This window comes from Ochotona curzoniae, unplaced genomic scaffold (assembly GCF_017591425.1).
Source record: "Ochotona curzoniae isolate NIBS_2020 unplaced genomic scaffold, NIBS_Ocur_1.0 scaffold_2476, whole genome shotgun sequence".
Classification (NCBI taxonomy): domain Eukaryota; kingdom Metazoa; phylum Chordata; class Mammalia; order Lagomorpha; family Ochotonidae; genus Ochotona; species Ochotona curzoniae.
Window position 1 is genome coordinate 13,670,373 of NW_024467095.1, and position 19,818 is coordinate 13,690,190.

Here is a 19,818-nt window from a genome sequence, read left to right on the forward strand (position 1 = left end):
ATGTGTGTTCCAAAGTTCATGTAGTGTAAGTGTATCCAGAGGGGCGAGTGATGAGTTCCTCAATAAGTGATTTGAATGAATTGTAATCACAGTGGTGGTGGATTAGTTGTAATGGGAGTGTAAAAGGGTTGGTTTAGTCCCTTTCTTCACTCTCTTATATGTGCTTTCATGCCCCCTTTATGTCGGATCATGGAATGATGACTCACGAAGGTCCTTCCCAATGCAGAGCCCCTGGCTTCCAGAACTGTAAGAAATTTCTGTTTTTGGTAAACTAGCAGCACCAATTGGATGCAGACATGGGGCATGTTCTCAGACAAGGTAAACAGAGATAAGGGCCAAAGGTTAAAAAGCTAGGGAGTATTTGCACATTACAAGAAGAAGGAATAGCAGGACAGAAAGTCAGTGGTTCAAGAAACTGAGGTTGACAGAGGTTGCTGAAACTGTAATGTTAGAGGAGATGTTAGCCTCATGGACTGAAAGGGCAGCCATGCCCAATGCTGGTCAGCAAGGACAATTATCCTTAGATATCCTGATTATGAAAGCACCTCTGGTTTTGGAGGATCTGTTTCAGTTCAGTGCATGTGTAAGAGGTTAGATTACAAGACATACCTGATGAAGGAGTAGGAGATGCCTGGTAGCTCACATACACGCTTTTCTCATATGAGACTTAGGTGCCAGTAAGAGTATGCCATCGTTTCATAATGGGTTAGTTTTCTGGTCCTGGCTGTCTGGGATGTGTGTTCAGATCACAGAGGGTTCCATTTTGCCTTAAGCTGTTCTGTGACTTTCACCAAAGAACCTTTTCAAGAACCCGGACTGTTCAGACTGATGTTATGGGATTTCCAAGTTGCAGTTAATTAGTGAGAGGGTCAAAGGGGGTAGAATGGACATAGCAACACTTGGTGTTTCTTGGTTGGCAGTCTTACGATAGCATTCTCCCTCCAGGTATCTGCATTTTCTGTCTCCCAATCCCATGTGAGGGATGTCTTTGAACTAGGGCCTGTCCAAAGCAGTATGATCTCCTTACAACTTGATTATGCCTGCAAAAACAATAAAATCATAGTTAGTACTTCACAATAGCTCGCTGGAGGCGCCCTCCTTCCTCCTCTACCTGTTTCTTTCTGTGACATAGAGGGTCAAGCTCTCCATGTTTGACCTCTTGGGTTTTCAAGGACAGAGCGCAATGGATACATAATACATCAACTGTAGACCCTGCCGTTGAGTGTTTGAGTTATTCAACATCGTCAGTATTGTCTGTAAGCTGGAACAGTAGGATGAATTACTACAGCCATCGGAGGGACAAATTACTGTGCTTGTTTCTTTTCTTGGTTTGTCATCTGCCAGCAAAATATACCATAATGTTCTTTCTTTCTTTCTTTCTTTCTTTCTCTGCAGAAACGGCGAGAGCCATGGCGACCCCCTCTGCTGCCTTCGAGGCCCTCATGAAAGGCGTAGTAAGCTGGGATCTCCCTGATGACGCCACCCCAAGTGAACTCCTTCTTATTGGAGAGGCCTCATTTCCTGTGATGGTGAATGACATGGGCCAGGTGCTCATTGCTGCCTCCTCTTACGGCCGAGGCCGCCTGGTCGTCTTATCTCATGAGGACTACATGGTGGAGGCCCATCTGTCCACCTTTCTCCTCAATGCTGTGGGTTGGCTAAATTCCTCCCCTGGGGCTCCCGTTGGTGTGCACCCTTCTGTGGCACCTTTGGCCAAAATCCTCGAAGGCTCAGGAGTGGAGGTGAAGACTGAGCCAGAAGTGAAAGACTCCCTGGGAGTTTACTGTATTGATGCCTACAATGAGAGCATGATTGAGAAGCTGGTCCAGTTTATGAAACAAGGAGGGGGTTTGCTCATAGGCGGCCAAGCCTGGGATTGGGCCAACCAGGCCGATGATGAAAGGGTCCTGTTCACATTCCCTGGCAACCTTGTGACCAGTGTGGCGGGCGTGTATTTCACTGACAACAAAGGGGACACAAGTTTCTTTAAAGTCTCGAAGAAGATGCCCAAGATCCCAGTTTTAGTTACGTAAGTACCTTACCCCCATGAGATGTAAGCAAGCCCTGGTTTAAAAAGCAGGTGTGGTTCTTATATTTAGGCTGCTATTAGGCTAATAGAAGATAACTTGGCACTTGTACATGGATTCATTATACATCAACTAGATTTTTACGATATCATGAGGTATAGCAGGAACGTGGTCTTTCTTGCTACTGTCTTCCAGACCAGGTCTTTGAGGGGAGGAATCTAATAACCTTTATATCCTTCCATATGTAATATAACAAAATACTCTGCTCACCCCAAAATTGGCATGAGTCCAGGGAGACTCCTAGGAGAAGGTAGCTTGCAACCTAACTCTGAAGAACAGGAAAAGACAATAAAGATCCCCTAAGACCAATCTAGAAAGCTACAGAAATAATTTTAAATGTCTTGCCAGAGGGGTTACGATGGAAGTGAGAAGTCGAGGATGGTGCAAATTATGGCAAATTATGTGTGTTCAGTTTTATCTCTGAGAGCAAAACACCAGATGCCTGGTGATCAGGAATGAAGGAAGCAGGTGTGTGTACCACGTAGGCTGTACTTGAAGCTGGCTGAGAGCATGTCTCATTCTGCCCTGCTCTGCCCAGTGCACAGAGTGCCAAACATTTCCTGGATTAGCAAGGGCTCAGAATACAACTGTTGAATGTACGATTGAATGGCTGAATAAGAGGGCTAGAAATGACAATAGTCTAAACTAAGCCACTTGCTTTATCATATATTAAAATTCTTAGCATCCTTGGAACAAAGAGTACTGGAATTTCTGGCAAGAGTGGATTAAAGCAAGATTTAATGAAGAGGGTGGAGCTGTGACTTCTGTGACTTCTGCTTGGCATAAAACTCTTAAGGAAGTCTCAGGAGAATCAATTTTCTCTGTGTTTCAGATAATAAGTTCCTTTGTCTAATTTTAACTTAGATATCAAGTTTCCATGATGGAGCTCAAATTCATTTTGTTTACTCATTCGCTTATTCATTCATTCATCCATAGTTTATTGAACATACTGTGTTTTTCAGACACAGTGTCTTATTTCGAGAATATAGTTTACGAAGATATGAGAATGAGGAACACAAACATCTCACCTGACCTGGAGGAAATGCCAAAAGCCAAATGACTGTTGGTTGCAAGAGAGCTCTGCGTCCTGCACACAGGATGACCTACCAAGTCCTTTCAGTTCCCTCCCGACAGAACTGTGTTGATATAGAAGCTCCCTTTGACTTTACTCCCTTGAAACTGAATTTTCAGTCTGTAGTGAGATCTCTGTTTGTTCACTGATGTCATCAGATGTGAAGAAGCAATAGTCCATTTCACAAATGATCACACTTGGATTGTTGAAGTGGTCCAAGAAGCACAGCTGACACCCACTTCTGTGAAACAGGCATCAGCAAACATTATAAATTGATGTTAATATGTGTCCCCTTCAGTTTCCAAATCTGTAAAAGGATATTAACCAGAAAAAGCATTATTTGCAGATAGCGAAAGATTGTTCAAGCTTGAAAACTGTTTTTTTTTTTTACTTAAAAGCGGCTTAAATAAAAAGATAAAGAACCAAATTACTGAAGATAAGTGAATGCAATTACCCAAGTAGCTTGAAAAGTAAAATTATCTGAATAGCTATTCAGTTTATTTATAACTAAGATTCACATATCTTTAGAGGTCTTTGCTAGCTTTACAAGGCTGAAAGTTAATGGAAAAATGGAATCATAAGGTAAGTTTATTTTATTGCAAACATATTTTTAAAAATTCATGCGTACTGTTTTCATGATGCAGATTTTCCATGATTTCTTGTAAAGATCTTTTCTATGTTAGGTGTGCATAGAATGCAGAGAGTCAGTAAATCAAACAAAGTTTACAAGAAACTTCATGACAAAAAGTTATAATTTATACAAAATGAACAGTTTTTGGAGATACAAGTTACTAAAATTTCACACACCAAAATATAAAGCATAAAACATGTTGAATAAGTCAAATTGCAATTAAAACATCAATTACTAAATGCAGCTGAATTCTAGAAGACTTTGGCAGAAAAACTGATAAATTCATATGAAGTTTTAAGTTTATTTAATTAAAGTTAACTTCTCAGTTTGGATAATTGTGCTGTGATTCTATACGAAGTGAAACTAGAAGAAGCTAGGTAAAAAATACGTAGGTATAGACATTCTATGCGTTATATTTGCTACCATTTAAATTTTTAAAATTTAAAAGTAATTTAGTGAAATCAACAGCACAAAAAATCTTCAGGTCCTGATAGTTTCCCTGAATAATTTATCGAATTGTCTAGCAAAAACTAGCACCAACCGTACTACATAAAATGTTCCAGAAATTAGAAACAGGAAAAAAATTTTCCCCTTCGTGGATTAAACCAATATTTCTCTATTAATTAAATTGGAGAAATGCATTATAAGAAAGCAACATAGAAACGTCTTTCATGAACATAAGTGAAAACCTTTTTGTTTTTAATAAAATATTTATTTATTTGTACTGCAGAGATAGAGTTGCAGAGAGAGAATGAGAGAGAGAAAGAGAGAGAGAAGGAGAGAGAGAGAGAGAGAGAGAGATAGAAAGAGATTTTCCATTCACTGGTTCACTTGCCAAATGGATGCATGACCAAAGCTGGGCTGGACCAAACCCAGGAGCCAGGAGCTTCTTCTAGGTCTCCCATGTACAGGGGCTCAAGGAGTTCGGCCAGCCTCTGTTGCTTTCCCAAGCTATAAGCAGAGTGAGCTGGATCAGAAGTGAAGCAGCCAGGACTCTAACTATTGTCCATATGGAATGCTGGAGACACTGGCAGAGGCTTAATATGCTATGCCATTATGATAGCAAATAAAATACGGAAATATGTAAAAAAAAATATTTCAAAACAAGATAGAGTTATCCTAGGTATACATGACTGGTTCAAAATTTAGAAACCAAATTGGTTCACTTGAGTAACAGAACGAATAAGAAAAGTATTAAGCTCAAAAACAATAACCAAAAACATTTTTGTCAAATCCAAACAACATTATGATAAAATTTCAAAAAGGAACTTTGTCAAACTGATAAGAAGCATTTATGAGAAGCCTATAGCTCAAATTATTCTTAAAAATGAAACTCTGCAGATATTTTCCCCCTAAGATTGAAAAAAAGCAAAGAAGAGCTGCTGTCAGTCCTTGAGCTTCACACTGTGCTGAAGGTCCTAGGCCGTGCACAGTGCAAACAGAAGGCAACCCTCGTCCTTCCTGTGGTTGTAGAATGCCCGCGGGAGAGAAAGTGAGGCAAGGGACATATGCATTATTACGTCATGCTAAACTGCCATGTGACATTTGAACACAAATGGTGTAATAGTAAGCCAATTAATTGGTTTCCTGATAACTAAGGCAACTGGTTTTGCTTTGTTTTTCATTTTTTTAAAGCTTTTTTAAAATTATTATTATTATCATGGATTGGAAGTGGAGCAACTGGGACAGGAACTGGCTGGTACCACAAACAGAACTAAGCCTACTATGCCACAATGCTAGCCCATAATTACGTATTGACCTTAGGAACTGTTTGAAAGTCTGGTATCTTTTAATTTTGTCACACTAGACTAGAAGGGAAATATTTTTTAGATTAATTATTTCAAGGGGCCCGGCATGATGAGCTAGTGACTTAAGTCCTCGGCTTGCATGTGCCAGGATCCTAAATGGGTGCCAGTTTGTGTCCTGGCTGCTCCGTTTCCCAGCTAACTCCCTGCTTGTGACCTGGGAAAGCAGTCAAGGATAGCTCAAAGCCTTGAGACCCTGCACCCATGTGGGAGACCTAGAAGAAGTTTCTGGCTCCTGGTTTCAGATAGGCTTAGTTCTGGCCACTGTGGCCACTTGGGGAGTAAATCAGCAGATAGAAGATCTTTCTGTCTCTTCTCTCTGTAAATCTGACTTTCCAAGAAAAATAAATAAATCTTTAAAAAATTATTATTTCATTAATTATTATTATTATTAATTAATTATTATTTGAGAGGCAGAGAGAGAGTTCCCATGCATTGGCTCGCTCCCCAGGTGCCTTCAGGGGCTGGGGCTGGGCCAGGCCAGAGCTGCGACCCTGGAACTCAGTCTGTGCGTGCAGCGTAGATGGCAAGTGCTCAGTGATCTGAACCATCTGCTGACTGTCCAGGCCCACGGCACCAGGAAGCTGGACACAGAAGCAGGGCCAGCATTTGAACCAGGTACTCCGGTAAAGGTCACGGGCACCCTAAACTTCATCTAATGTCCATCTCAAGAGGAGAAATCTGGATGTGAATACATTAATTTATAACACAGTAATCCACTTCTCCATGGACTTTCTTTGCAAAAACAAACAAAAAAAACCTTCTAAAATTCATAATACACAATTTTATTATCTGAATTAAAGCCTTTGATGTTGCTTGAAATTCTTTTTTTTAAAAAATTGGAAAATTCTGGTTAGCCATGTTTAGGTAGACAGCTATAGGAGAGAGTTTTTTTCCCTTTCAATGCTTACACTTTGTTCACACACTCTCACACTCTCAATCCAAAGGCCTAGTGAGCCTGTTAGTCTTGGGGTAGAGGTCACATCCTGAGGCCATTGAACTTACTTGCTCTATGTTCCCTGGAGGAGGTGTGAGAGAGAGGGAGAGGATGAAGGGGTTGTCTCTGAGTCACAGGTGCCATTAGAGCAGTGTCACCCTCTCTCTTTGGCTCAAGCTCCGAGCACTTTAGACAGAGCATTGTCCCTCTACAAACTAGTTGTGGGCCTTGTCGAACAATTTTCAAGGTTAATGTTTCAAGCAGCTGGAGCGTCGTCTTCAACCAGTATAGTGATTCCCTTCTCCTCAGGAAAGGCTTATACTTGCAAACAGGACCTGAGTTTTCCCATCAGAGTTCTGCTAGCGACAGAAAGTATCGGACAAATATAGTGAGATTGCCATCTTCCATTTTCAGGTTTTACTTGCAGCTGCCTTCTGACAACACAGTTGCTGTCATTTTATTTAATAATAGCTTCAGAATCAGCTTCAGAATCTCAAACTGGTAAAAGGCCTCTACCCCTGACTCACCATAATTGCACTAGCTGTCCGGGCTTTCATCTCCTGTTTTGGTCTTACAGGTGCATAGACAGTAAATATGTGATGTTGAACAAAGCCTTGGAGCGTGGATATACGTGGTGCAGTCCTAGATACAGACAGCAAAATTTCCTTGAGATCAGGCAACCAGAGGGTCTCTCCAGAGCTAAGGCCAGTTAGTCCCCTTGCTCCACTTTTTGAGATGAAAATAATTTCTCACTAAGCTCCAACTAAACTCAATTCACTGTAGATTTCATTTGTAGGATATACCTCAGGGAAAATGTGTGAACAGTTCCTTAGAAGAATAAAAGAAGATTTTCTTAAGTAATTCCTATAGTATTTAAAGGGCCGAAGTAAACATGAATACAGAGTGTTTAAGGTAGAGTATTGGGTAAACTCAACAGAACTTCCCTTGCCATTTCCTCTAGAGAGCTGGTGCTCTGACAACAAGCAGAGTAGAACTGTTAAGAACTTTCCTGTCTTCTCTTCCAGCTTCCATATGCAGAAAGGTCAGGTCAGATCTGCACACCGTCTTCCGACTCTTCCATGAGAGCTAAAAATAGCATACATACATTCATAAAGCCAACATTTCCATAGCACTTGGCTGTTTTCAGGCTCTGTTCCAAGAGTTGCTCTTTTAATGGAAATTGTATGTGATCTTTTGCAGTTGCGAAGATGACCTGTCTGAGGACAGAGAGGAACTCCTACATGGGATTTCGGAGCTGGACATCAGCAACTCGGACTGTTTCCCATCCCAGCTGTTAGTGCACGGGGCTTTAGCCTTTCCTCTGGGGTTAGATTCCTACCACGGCTGTGTTATCGCAGCTGCCCGCTATGGCCGTGGCCGGGTGGTGGTGACTGGCCACAAGGTGTTATTCACCGTTGGTAAACTAGGTCCCTTTCTGCTTAATGCTGTCCGCTGGCTAGATGGGGGCCGTAGAGGCAAGATTGTGGTGCAGACAGAGCTGAGAACGCTGAGCGGCTTGCTTGCAGTGGGAGGCATAGACACCAGTATTGAGCCCCATCTGACCAGCGATGCCAGTGTCTATTGCTTTGAACCCACGAGTGACGTGGGGGTTAAAGAGCTGCAGGAGTTCGTAGCAGAGGGGGGTGGGCTATTTGTTGGAGCCCAAGCCTGGTGGTGGGCCTTCAAGAACCCAGGGGTGTCTCCTTTGGCTCGATTCCCGGGAAACTTGCTCCTCAACCCCTTTGGCATCAGCATCACAAGCCAGAGCCTCAATCCAGGGCCCTTCCGTACTCCTAAAGCTGGGATAAGGACCTACCATTTCCGCTCGACTCTGGCTGAGTTCCAGGTTATAATGGGCAGGAAGCGAGGCAATGTGGAAAAGGGTTGGTTAGCAAAGCTGGGCCCAGATGGTGCAGCTTTCCTTCAGATTCCCGCAGACGAGATCCCTGCATATATGTCTGTGCACCGACTCCTGAGGAAGCTGCTAAGTCGCTATCGGCTCCCTGTAGCAACCCGAGAGAACCCTGTTATCAACGACTGCTGCAGGGGCGCGATGCTTTCCCTGGCCACTGGTCTGGCCCACTCGGGAAGTGACCTCTCTCTGTTAGTGCCAGAAATTGAAGATATCTACAGCAGCCCCTATCTGCGCCCATCAGAATCTCCTATAACCGTCGAGGTCAACTGCACCAACCCAGGTGAGGAATATGAGGTGACAGCCCAGTATTATGGGAACTAATGGATCAGGGGCGTGGTGATTACGGCAGCTAAATGATGGTGCCTGCTCACCTCCAAAGGGCCATCTCCAGCCTGTAGTTCATGCTGCCAAGGAGACAGATGGTGGTATGTTAGCTGCTGTTTGGAAAAGTCTAGAGAGAGCAGAGTCAATGGGAAGAGATGTGCAGAATTCATGATGTGTGTTTGTGGAAATACTGAGCAGGATTGAATTCAGGAAAACAGCTGAAATCTGCTCTTCTCTGCTTTTGGCAGGCACCAGGTATTGCTGGATGAGTACTGGGCTATACATACCTTCAAGACAAATTATAGAAGTCTCACTGCCTGAAGCTGCTGCCTCTGCTGACCTGAAGGTGAGACCATGCTGTATTCTCCTTGCATACCATGGAACCAAGGTTATTTTGCCTTTGCAGTTGGTGGCTTAGTTGGTTCTCACAAAATCTATTGGCAATGCAAGGTAGGTGCTTTTGCCTCTATTTTAAGTACAAGACAACTGATGTACTGAAAAGCTGGTTTATTAACTTAAACATAAGAAGTTGAGACAAGTTAAGAGTCCCAAACTCAATCCTGACCCAGTTTCTGGCTTTTAAGTTTTGTGATTTTTTTTTTTTTTTATTCTCAGTCCCTGGTTCCAGCACTGACCCAGTCCCAACCAGGCAGATATTAGGGATTACACCAGTGGACTGGAGATCTTGTGTGTTTCTCTTCCAATCTCTAAACTTTGCCTTTTAAAGATAGAAACACAGAGACAGAGTGACAACTACAGAGAAACAGACTAAGGGAACTTTTGTGGGAGTTGAGCTTCCGTAGAATCAGCCCAATGGCTGACACCTGGTACTTCTCACACTAGTGTCTCAACATGTCCCAATTTGAGGCAATATTTGAATCCCTTGGGTGTATGTGACCACAGGAAATGCTACAGGTGCCTGGGTTTATCATGTTAATGGTGGGAAGACTGGGCATGCGTGAGGACATTACCTAATGGTCCCTTTCCAAATCCTAACATCCTAGGCTCTTTCTTGTACCAACCCATGGTCTGTGTTGACTCTCTGTGGATCTCTCTGCTCCAGATCCAGATTGGCTGCCACACAGATGACCTGACCAGGGCCAGCAAGCTGTTCCGAGGTCCACTTGTGATTAATCGATGCTGCCTGGACAAACCCACAAAATCGATCACCTGCCTTTGGGGTGGCCTCCTCTATATCATTGTGCCTCAGAGCAGCAAACTGGGTTCTGTGCCCATTACCGTTAAGGGAGCTGTGCATTCTCCATATTATAAGCTCGGTGAGTGGAAACCACGGGGTGCAACCTGAGGGAAAAACAGAAGCAGGGGATGGGATTTGACTGGTGTTGTTAGTGGTAGAAGGAGAGAAACAGAATAGCTGAGGGAAGGCAGATGGGTTTCCAGAAATAAAACATCCCAGGTGAGGAGATAAAATCACATCTGTGTAGACTTCATAGATGAAGGACTGGTTGCTCACGATCTTGGTATTTTCTTCCTGGGAGCATCCAAGCTGTTAAGTCTTAACCTTAAGGATTTGGGCAAATGTATTTAAGCCCCATCGTCTCTCTTTTTAGGGGAGACATCCCAAGAAGAATGGAAAAGACGTATCCAAGAGAATCCAGGTCCCTGGGGTGAGCTAGCGACGGACAACGTCATCTTGACAGTGCCAACGGCAAACCTTCGCACTCTGGAGAACCCTGAGCCCCTGCTCCGCCTCTGGGATGAGGTGATGCAAGCTGTGGCTAGGCTGGGAGCCGAGCCCTTCCCTTTGCGTCTGCCCCAGAGGATTGTTGCCGATGTGCAAATATCTGTTGGTGAGTGCTCTAAGTGAACTCTATACATTTTACGTTCCAATGTCTTTTTTTTTTTCTCACAAGCACTCAGCGGTTAACCAGTAGGATATAAATGTTGTAATGGATAGACATAGATAGACTATTTGTTATTTAAATGGAAAGGAAAGAAATGTAATAAAGAAATAAAGGGCAGGTGTAAGGCAATATGTGGAGATGTATCATCAAAGACATCAAGAGATATCACCTGAGCTTCCAGCCGTCACTCTGGGAACCTCAAGGAGTGAATAAATATGGCGGGGACTTCAGCTTATTTCAGAGTTGTTGGGAGAATCTTTCAGCCTGGAGAAGACATTGAGTAGACATTTTTGCCAATAGTCAAGGAGCCTAAAAGTTGAGAATATAGACATAAAAGAATCATGGAAACTTCACTAGACCCTCATTTTATTGGCTTTCATAGATGATCATTATACAATATTGTATAAATGTAGACAGTTCCTTACCCAGACAATGAGATGGGGGCCACCATCAAAGAGCTCTAGATATTAAGAAACGGATATGACACAAGTTGGCTTGGATAAGAACTTTCACAAAAATAAAAAAAAAAAGTAGTATGGATGGCTATTTGTAATTTTCATCTTCTCCCATGTACATACTACTTAAAGTCACAGTAAAAAGAATTATTACAAAAGAGAGAATGAGAGGGAAGACCTGGAAGGACTTTGCTTTGGATTGCTGTTATGATAATTATGGATCCCTGTAGCCATATGTTAATGTGTCAGAAAGTCATTTTATCTATGTGCTTGCTCTCATTTTCTGGAGTGTGAAAAGGAGCTTAAAAGGTTCCCTGGGTATTTTAGAAGAGAAATAAGAGAGATGAACTTCATAAGGTGAAGCAGGAAGGATGCTAACCCTCTCTTGTACTCTCCTACATTTTCCAGGTTGGATGCATGCTGGATACCCCATTATGTGCCATCTGGAGTCAGTGCAGGAACTCATCAATGAGAAGCTCATCAGAACCAAGGGGCTGTGGGGCCCTGTCCATGAGCTGGGCCGCAACCAGCAGCGACAGGAATGGGAATTCCCACCACACACCACTGAGGCCACCTGCAACCTGTGGTGTGTTTATGTGCATGAAACAGTCTTGGGCATTCCTCGAAGCCGTGCAAACATTGCCCTGTGGCCCCCAGTTCGGGAAAAAAGAGTTCGAATCTACCTGAGCAAGGGGCCCAATGTGAAAAACTGGAATGCATGGACTGCCCTGGAGACATATTTACAGGTACTGGTCAAAGGGTGATTAGAGACCCCTGGCCATCATGGCCACCTTGTTATCTGATACTCTGGTAATTCGAGGGGGGTCCCCACTGCACCTGTCTGCTTCATTGGACCATGGGAGATCCTTTTTGAGTACAAATGTGACTGCCTCCCAATGCATCATTTTTGCATGACCCTAAAGCAGATACAATAAATAGACTCAGCCTCACCTTCCATTCCATAGAGATATAGGAGATTAGACAGAAAATACTGAGAAGAGTTCAACAAAGAGGCAAGCATAGCACTATAAATTACATGTTATATAGTATACTTAGCATCTCTGCCTTTAAAACCTAGTTCTACTTGATAGTTATCCAAACCCAGCCATACATACATTACACATGGGATATGACCCATTTTTTCTTGAACTAGTGGATTATCTCATTATTATGACTTAGCTGTGCCTCAAATTGCGTCTTTTGTAGGCAGTTCCAAGATTCCCCCCTGCCCTAGCATAAAAGTTGCCTTTGCCTTTGAAGTTAGTGTTTGATGCTTTGGTTACCTTCCCGCAGTGACTGGGTCAGTTCCCAGCTCACTGTGGACAATATTATCGCCTTAAGTTCTGAAACTCAGTCTCAGGCCAGTAGTGTTCTATTTTGGGTCCTGGACTTGCTTGAGGGCCTCTGTTCATTCCATCAACATGAGAATGGTGAAAAATAGTCAGGGAAGCTCTGATTTAACTTCGTCAATAAAATGCTTTTTCCGAGAAGCAAAAGTTCTTCATCAGTGAAGTGAAGCTGGAAATGGCCTAAGTTCTGTAACTACAAAGTTCTGTAACTGTGGCTGCCATGAACCATCTCCTTATGACATCAGGATGACCGCTTGTCACAACTCAGTCTTGTTAGTTATCTAGAATATCTGAAGTCTTCTGCTTCCATCTGATTTCCTTTTCCCTCAAGGTCCATTTTAGCAGCTTTGTAAATAGATCCCTGATTTTGTTAGCATGATTGGTGTGGTAGTGTCCTAGTTGCTGGGTTTAACTTTGCAACTATTCAAAGATTGAAACACATCAACTAACTTTAAATCCTTGTGTAACTTCCCATGAACTATATGAATAATGACACTGATAGGATTGATATTAACCAATTCACTTATTAACCTTCTCTCTGCTCTGTGGCATACCCTAGATTAACTCTAAGTTCCCCCTTTTGCCTAGAAAATGGAAGAGTAGGACGTAAGATTGGCAGGAAAACCAGAAATAATTAGTGATAGAAATCTAAGTAATTTAAGGGATTTCATACTTTCAATCCACTTAGAGTGTTGAACCCTTGTTTTATATCTTCAATGTCTCATCTTGTCCTTTCTTTTTCTTCCCAGCTACAAGAAGCCTTTGGCTGGGAGCCATTCATCCGTCTCTTCACTGAGTATAGGAACCAGACCAACTTGCCCACAGACAATGTCGACAAAATGAATCTGTGGGTCAAGATGTTCTCTCAACAAGTGCAGAAGAACTTGGCTCCGTTCTTTGAGGCCTGGGCCTGGCCCATCCAGAAGGAAGTGGCTACCAGCCTGGCCTATTTGCCTGAATGGAAGGAAAATATTATGAAATTATACCTCCTCACACAGATGTAAGGAGTGCCCATCGAGGTGGCAGGTAGAGAGGTTTGGGGAGGTAGGCAGAGGTGGGGATTTACTCCTCTGCCTCTGTCCTCTAGGGTTCTGGCCTTGTCCTCTTAGTTCATGCTCCTGTTCCATATTACCTATGTCCACCTCCAGAAGTGGGTTAAGAGTATGGGCAACAAGTGGAGTAAGAATTTCCCAGGAACAAAGCATTCTATTTAGGAATCCTGGTCCCTTGCTTTCAGCCTTCAGATTTCTTCCTGATCCTCTATTGGCCCAGTTGTAAGATCCTGGGAGGCAGGTTCTATAGCAGCCCTAGTTTTGCCATTATGGTATCCTGAACACTCTCTCTGAGCTTATAATTTTGAATGGACTTTCCAAAAGCCTAAGCACAAAACTCAACAAAAATATATGTTGCTCAGAAGGCTGTTCCTATAACTCATATTTTGTGTGTTTGGTACTTTTATAAGTAAAAACAGTCATATTTGTTAGGAGCCTAGATGAGGGTTAGTGCCTGAGAAAATCATTTTGTCTCTTGACTCACATTTTCTGATGTGTGAAATGGGGACAAAAGTTGCTGCGTCAGAGTTGTCTTGAAGATTCAGGTTGGTAATTCTAGAGAAGTCTGTGGACTCTATGATAGCTCCTACCCAAGGAATTTTCTTTAATATAATACTGGTTCACAGAAAAATGAACTTTGCACTTCCTATTCTATTTCCTTCCCTTAGACATTGGATCATCATAGCTGCTAATACAGTCTCCCTGCATTCAAATCCTGGTTCTTTCACCTATTACTTGTCAGAGCTTGACTTTTTTTTTTCTTAACTACTCTGTGACTCAGTTTTCTTAGCTATAAAATTAGATCAAGTGTGTAGGATTAAATGTGAGGAAAAGATCTGACAGTCTCTCTGAAAATGATAACATTATCTGGCAGTTACCACGTGTTGAGAAAATCTGCCATTGTTATTGTCTAATTATCTCAATATTAGTTTGAAGCTGAACTTTACTTTTAGATGGCATTTATAGACAAAGTCATTGTTAAATTTGTTTCATCCCACACTTAAGGTACCAATCTCTAAAAGGATTTTGATGCCATTATTGCCTAATGAGTTGAAGAAAGGCCTCTAAATTAAAACTGTGATTTTTCTAAAAACAATTTGGATTTTATCCTTTTTATTAGTTCTATCTTTTAGGTGAAATGTTTTTTGTTCAATCAAGAGTGGATATCTTGCAAAGACCAGAATGATTTCCTGATGGTGCTTGTCCATAATAATCTGAGGGCACCAATCTACCAAAGGTTTATATTTTTGTAATTAAATATCCGTGACAATCACTGTCAAGAGTTGATTACCAGCTTGACACAGTCTACGGCCATACCACCCTGAACGCGCCCGATCTTGTCTGATCTCGGAAGCTAAGCAGGGTCGGGCCTGGTTAGTACTTGGATGGGAGACCAACTTGACAGAGTCAGTTCATATGTAGATTACTTTGGAAAAAGACAATTGGATAGAGCTGATCCAAAGTTCATTAAATTGTCATATTCTCCCAATTTTCCTCTGTTGTTATTCCATTTCCTCATATTTTTAACCAGAGTTTGGTCTCAAAGAGGGGTGCTGTGTCTCCACGGGTGATTTTCCTTTAGCTTACTCCTTTTTAATTTATTTTAGTATGCTATTTTACTTGTTTAACTGCTAATTGAGTGAATGCATAGCCAGTAGGATTTATCCTACATAATGCTTTTCTTTGGACTTATTTACATTATAATTTCTCATTCCTTGAATTAATTTCCTATTATTTAGTGCATATATATTATCTAGGTGTTTTGAACAAAGATATTAAATATTTGCTTATTATTTAAAATTGTATCAATTATAGAATGTTAAGTATGTGCTAGACATTGCACCTGTTCCTTTATGTGTGTGTGTGTCTGTTATTTAATTGTATGAGATTAATCATATGACCTGGAAACAATTGTCACATTTTGTGATTGAGAGAAGTGGATTTTCTGGACATTCAGTACATTATTGCTACTAGGTGGTAGAATTGGAGTTCTTTACTGCAGTTACTTGAATGGCCAAAGCAATGAATAAATAAGGATAACAACTGGCAAAGAGAGGGCCTTTATGTCCCTACTTGCCATTGGCTGCTAATTCTTACCCCTAATCAAATTTTGTCAGAACCAAAAGTCTCCCTTTTTTATTCTAAATGTTGGGTCAAAATAAAAACTTAAGGTAGGCTCCTGAAGTGCTTTGTAATAAATGATGCTAGGGTGGGGGTTGTAGCATCAGTCATCAGTTAGACTCTGTGTCATTTAGATCTCAGCCTTTCAATGGCATAATCAAGCATTCTCTAACTTACTGGATTTTGAGTACTGGAGTATTTTGATAAAGTGTCTGACTCCCAAAAGTTCCAAACACTATATGTTCTCATAGTGGAACTGGGATTTTTCAGTCTTTTATGATGTTTGTATCCATTCTTACCCTTGTTAATGAATTTTTTTTTTTTTTAGCAGTACAACCTGGGGATCTTTTAAAAATATAGAGCCATGTATGTTGCCTCCTTTTGCAAAAGCCCCCAATGGGACTTCCAATTTAAGATGATAGACTAAACATATAAAAGTTTATATCTCCTCCTTCTGCAGGCCCCACTGAAACTGAAGTCAAGAAATAAGAAAATGGAGTTGAAACATCACAGCAATGGAAATTGAAGACGTTTAGTTGTAAGTGGAGAGCTCAACACATTTCTGGAAGAGAGAAAATGGCAAAAGCATGGTAATGAATAGAAGAGTGAAAATATGTTTCAGACAAAATACAAACTGATGTAAACAAACAAACAAACAAACAAATCCCAAAGAGACTTGGGCACCTGAAAAATCTGTTAAGCAAGTATACCAATTGTAAAGTTGAATCCCAGTTTTACTCTGATCCCATCCTTGTGCACAGATTACAGGTAACTTGTTGATATCAGTTAAAATTTTGTGACTTTTGTTGTTGTTTTGTATAAAGGAATTGAATACATCATCCAAGTACAGATAGGAGTTGGCGCTCCAGGATAAATGCTTCTTTTGTTGAGATAAGTGGGTTTCCTAGCCTGTCAGCTAATTTTTTTTTTAAATAAACAGTTGAGACTCTCTACTCCAGTGCTTAGAAGACTGAGAGTAACAGACGTGTCCTTACAAGAAGAGAGGAAATACATACCACATCCTATAAGTGCAGAAATTAAGTTCATTCTTTTGTGTGAATGATCATCTAGGAATCCCCACACCTGTAGTGGGAGGGAAGAGTAGGGAAGAAGCATATGAAAAATAAACAGGTAGGATTAGGCATTTTAAAAAAATACAACAAATACTGGAGGAAATAAAGTCAATGTGGAAAAAACAAGTTGAACTTCCAATAGTTCCTTCAGAGAAATGAGTTAACACTTGTGTTGGAAATAAGGTACTTCAAAGAAAGGAAAAAACTGAGAATAAGACAAACTCTCTGCAAATAGAATAAAGCATCGTTATATTTAGTATATAAGATAGAAAATAATATTGAGAGAATATTCCAGAATATATCTCCCCAAAGCAAAGAAAGTATGAAAAAAAGATATAGACAATTAAATCAATGTCTTTTAAATGAATTTCTAGAAGGCAGAAAACACAAAATATACAAAGAAATTTTTAAAAAAATGAAGAGTTAAGATTTCAGACCTAGGATGTCTCATGTAACCTATATCTGAGAACAGTCTGGGAAAACATTGAAAATATTAAAGGGGAGTTATTGTAAATGGCAGGCGGTGGCAGCAGTGGTGAGGAAGTTACATCATGTTATCGTAATTGTCTCAACTAAAAAGAAATGAGAAATAGACTGGCAGCAGATTTTATCATTAGCAACATTGAATACTGATTATCGATTTGGCAGTGTTTCCCCACTTGGCTTATAGAAAAAAAAATTGTACCTGAAATTCCATCAAGGCAAATAATTCAGAGCACCATTAAAATAAAAGACATTTTTTTTTTGATGCAAAATTTTCTGCAAAGGCTGCTGCCTTTGTACCTTTTCTGGGGAAACACCTTGAAGCAGTTCTTCAGCAAAACAGGGATTAAAACCCAAGTTGAAGGAGAAATGCCATACAGAAAACAATGGGTGATACCCTGGATGTTTTACTGTAGAGTGACCATTATCCAAAAGGATCTCTCACTGCAGGGGACAGTAGCCAGCAGACCTGTATCAGTGGAGAGTACAGTCTTGGGCTATCCGGGAAGAAAGTGCATCCTGTGCCATAAATAGTGTCACTCAGAAACTGGGATGTTGGAGAATAAGGAGGACACCCATTCTTTGTCAACAAGAAAGAAAACCAAATCAAAATCATGTCAAGAAATTCAGGTCCAACTGTGAAAAAAAACAATTAAAATTGGCAATGGCGATGATTTTGATACGCTCATGGAATATAGGAGACTCAGTTGGTGATTGTCAGTAGATGAAATTTCCTTCCAGTGGTACACGGACCCACAATATTGTTTATGTAGCAAAGAAAACATCCTAAGATCTTGACGATCAGTAAGAAACTTAAATTGCCAACATTATATATAGGACATTTATTGGTATTTTGTGTTCTCTGGTCAGCCTATCAGCAAAACACGAAAGACCTACTTTTGATTCATAACTGAAGTTATAAATGACTAATGCTGACAAATTAAGGAGCAATTAAAAACCAGGAAGAAGTTGAGAATTAGTTGTGGAAGGAGAGATGGAAGGAATAATTGTGCTATTTATGTGTGTTCAGGCAAAGTCTCAGTTAATAAAACAACAACTACATGCTGGTATATTGTTCAAAGTACAAATGAAAACAATGGAAGAATTAAAAATGATACATTTGTAAAACAATTCAAGAACAATGGTAAAGGAAAGATGAGGATACTGTAAGTTAAATCTTTATGTTTTGTATTGGCGGATTATTAAAGATGGTTTAAAGTTAATAATGTGAGAAATTATGGTTCAAACATATTATTTAAATTTAGGAAGTTAGTTACCAGAAGATCTAAACATAGATATTGTTAAAACAATTGCCTCTAGAGAATGGGACTGGATAAACAAGTCTGGGATGGGAAACTGTTTTCATTATAAGTTCTTCTGTACTATTTAATTTTTTTTTTTACCTTGTGCATGTATTCCTTGGAAAATTTTTTAATAAACTCAAATAAAAATCCTTTGGTGACTTTATACTGACTAAACTGCAATCCAGACAAAATCCTTGCCATGGATTGCAAGCTGCTCAAGCATTTGTATCCACCAGGTGTGTCTGGGATCATTTTTATTTCACCATTACCCTCTAGTTCTTGCTACACAATGCAATTTTCAAGCATCCTTCACAATTTTGTTTTCTACAGATGTTACACAAAAAAAAGCAAATAAAAGCACCACCACCGTTGGTCTCTTAATAACATCGGATGAAAAGCTTACCGTTTAGAGGGTTTTCAATATTTTTTAAATGAAGGAATGCACAAAAGAGATGGAGATTGACAACTAGTGTTCTTTGTTTTTTTTTAGTGTTCTTTTCCAAAACAACCTCTGATATTTGCCCATATTCTGGGACATGCTTCCAAGACCATATAGGACTATATGTTTCCTGCTCACATTACTTTTGATAACTTTAATAAGTTTTAATCATTTATGTATTTGAGAGGTAGACAGGCAGAAAGAGCTGCCATCCATTGGCTCATTCTCCAACTGCCCACAATGGACCAATCTGGATCAGCTCAATGCTGGGAGTTGCAAACTCATTCTAAGTCCTCCAAGAAACAAAATCCAAGATAATCTCAGATGTGCAAGAGGTTTGTTAAGAGAAATGCCTGTGAGAGAAACTAGAGTGGGCAAGCAGAGAAAAGCTGAAAGAGCTGTGGGGCTGTAGTGCAAGTTGAGTGCTTGGGAAGGCGAGATGATACACAGGAAAGATTTACATGATCATCCAGGTCTCGGAAAGTTTCTTGTCAAATGTGGAGTCTTTCGGTCAAAGTTACCTGTCAGGTTGTTCTTGTGTCTCCTCTGACTTAATCACCAGTCTTAATCACTGGCCAAGAAAAGCTCCTGGGCAGCAGAGCCTTGGCGCCGAAGATTTCAGTGCACACCAGCTGTGGCAGTCTGGCAATTTCATGCCCACCCTCTGTGGTTGGAAATCTGAGAGGAGTATTTTCATGGACACCACGGTACTTATTTCTGAAACAGCTGTAGTCACCTGTTCTGGATCGTCTTTGAGAGTGGCTTAGTAATCCCCACCCCAGTGACTCATACAAGTAAATGAACCTACATGGGTTCACCAACTTCTGCTCCTAAATTAGAATGTGGCTAATCCATGCCAGATCCTTCAGGTCCTTAAGAAAAAGTATAAACAGGACCCCATTAAGT

At 40.8% G+C, this 19,818-nt stretch overlaps 1 protein-coding gene and 1 pseudogene across 1 annotated transcript; both read left to right on the forward strand.

The window, feature by feature from the left end:
• The first annotated feature begins 1,409 nt into the window (after window positions 1–1,409).
• Window positions 1,410–18,622, forward strand: LOC121170764 (TRPM8 channel-associated factor 1). The gene is made up of 8 exons (XM_041002040.1): window positions 1,410–2,029; window positions 7,733–8,727; window positions 9,020–9,117; window positions 9,835–10,048; window positions 10,343–10,582; window positions 11,500–11,837; window positions 13,190–13,440; window positions 16,074–18,622. Exons 1-8 carry the CDS (start codon window positions 1,410–1,412, stop codon window positions 16,081–16,083), a joined length of 2,766 nt encoding a protein of 921 aa, XP_040857974.1. The 3' UTR covers window positions 16,084–18,622.
• On the forward strand, window positions 14,796–14,917 carry LOC121171027 (annotated as a pseudogene).
• Window positions 18,623–19,818: the final 1,196 nt, after the last annotated feature.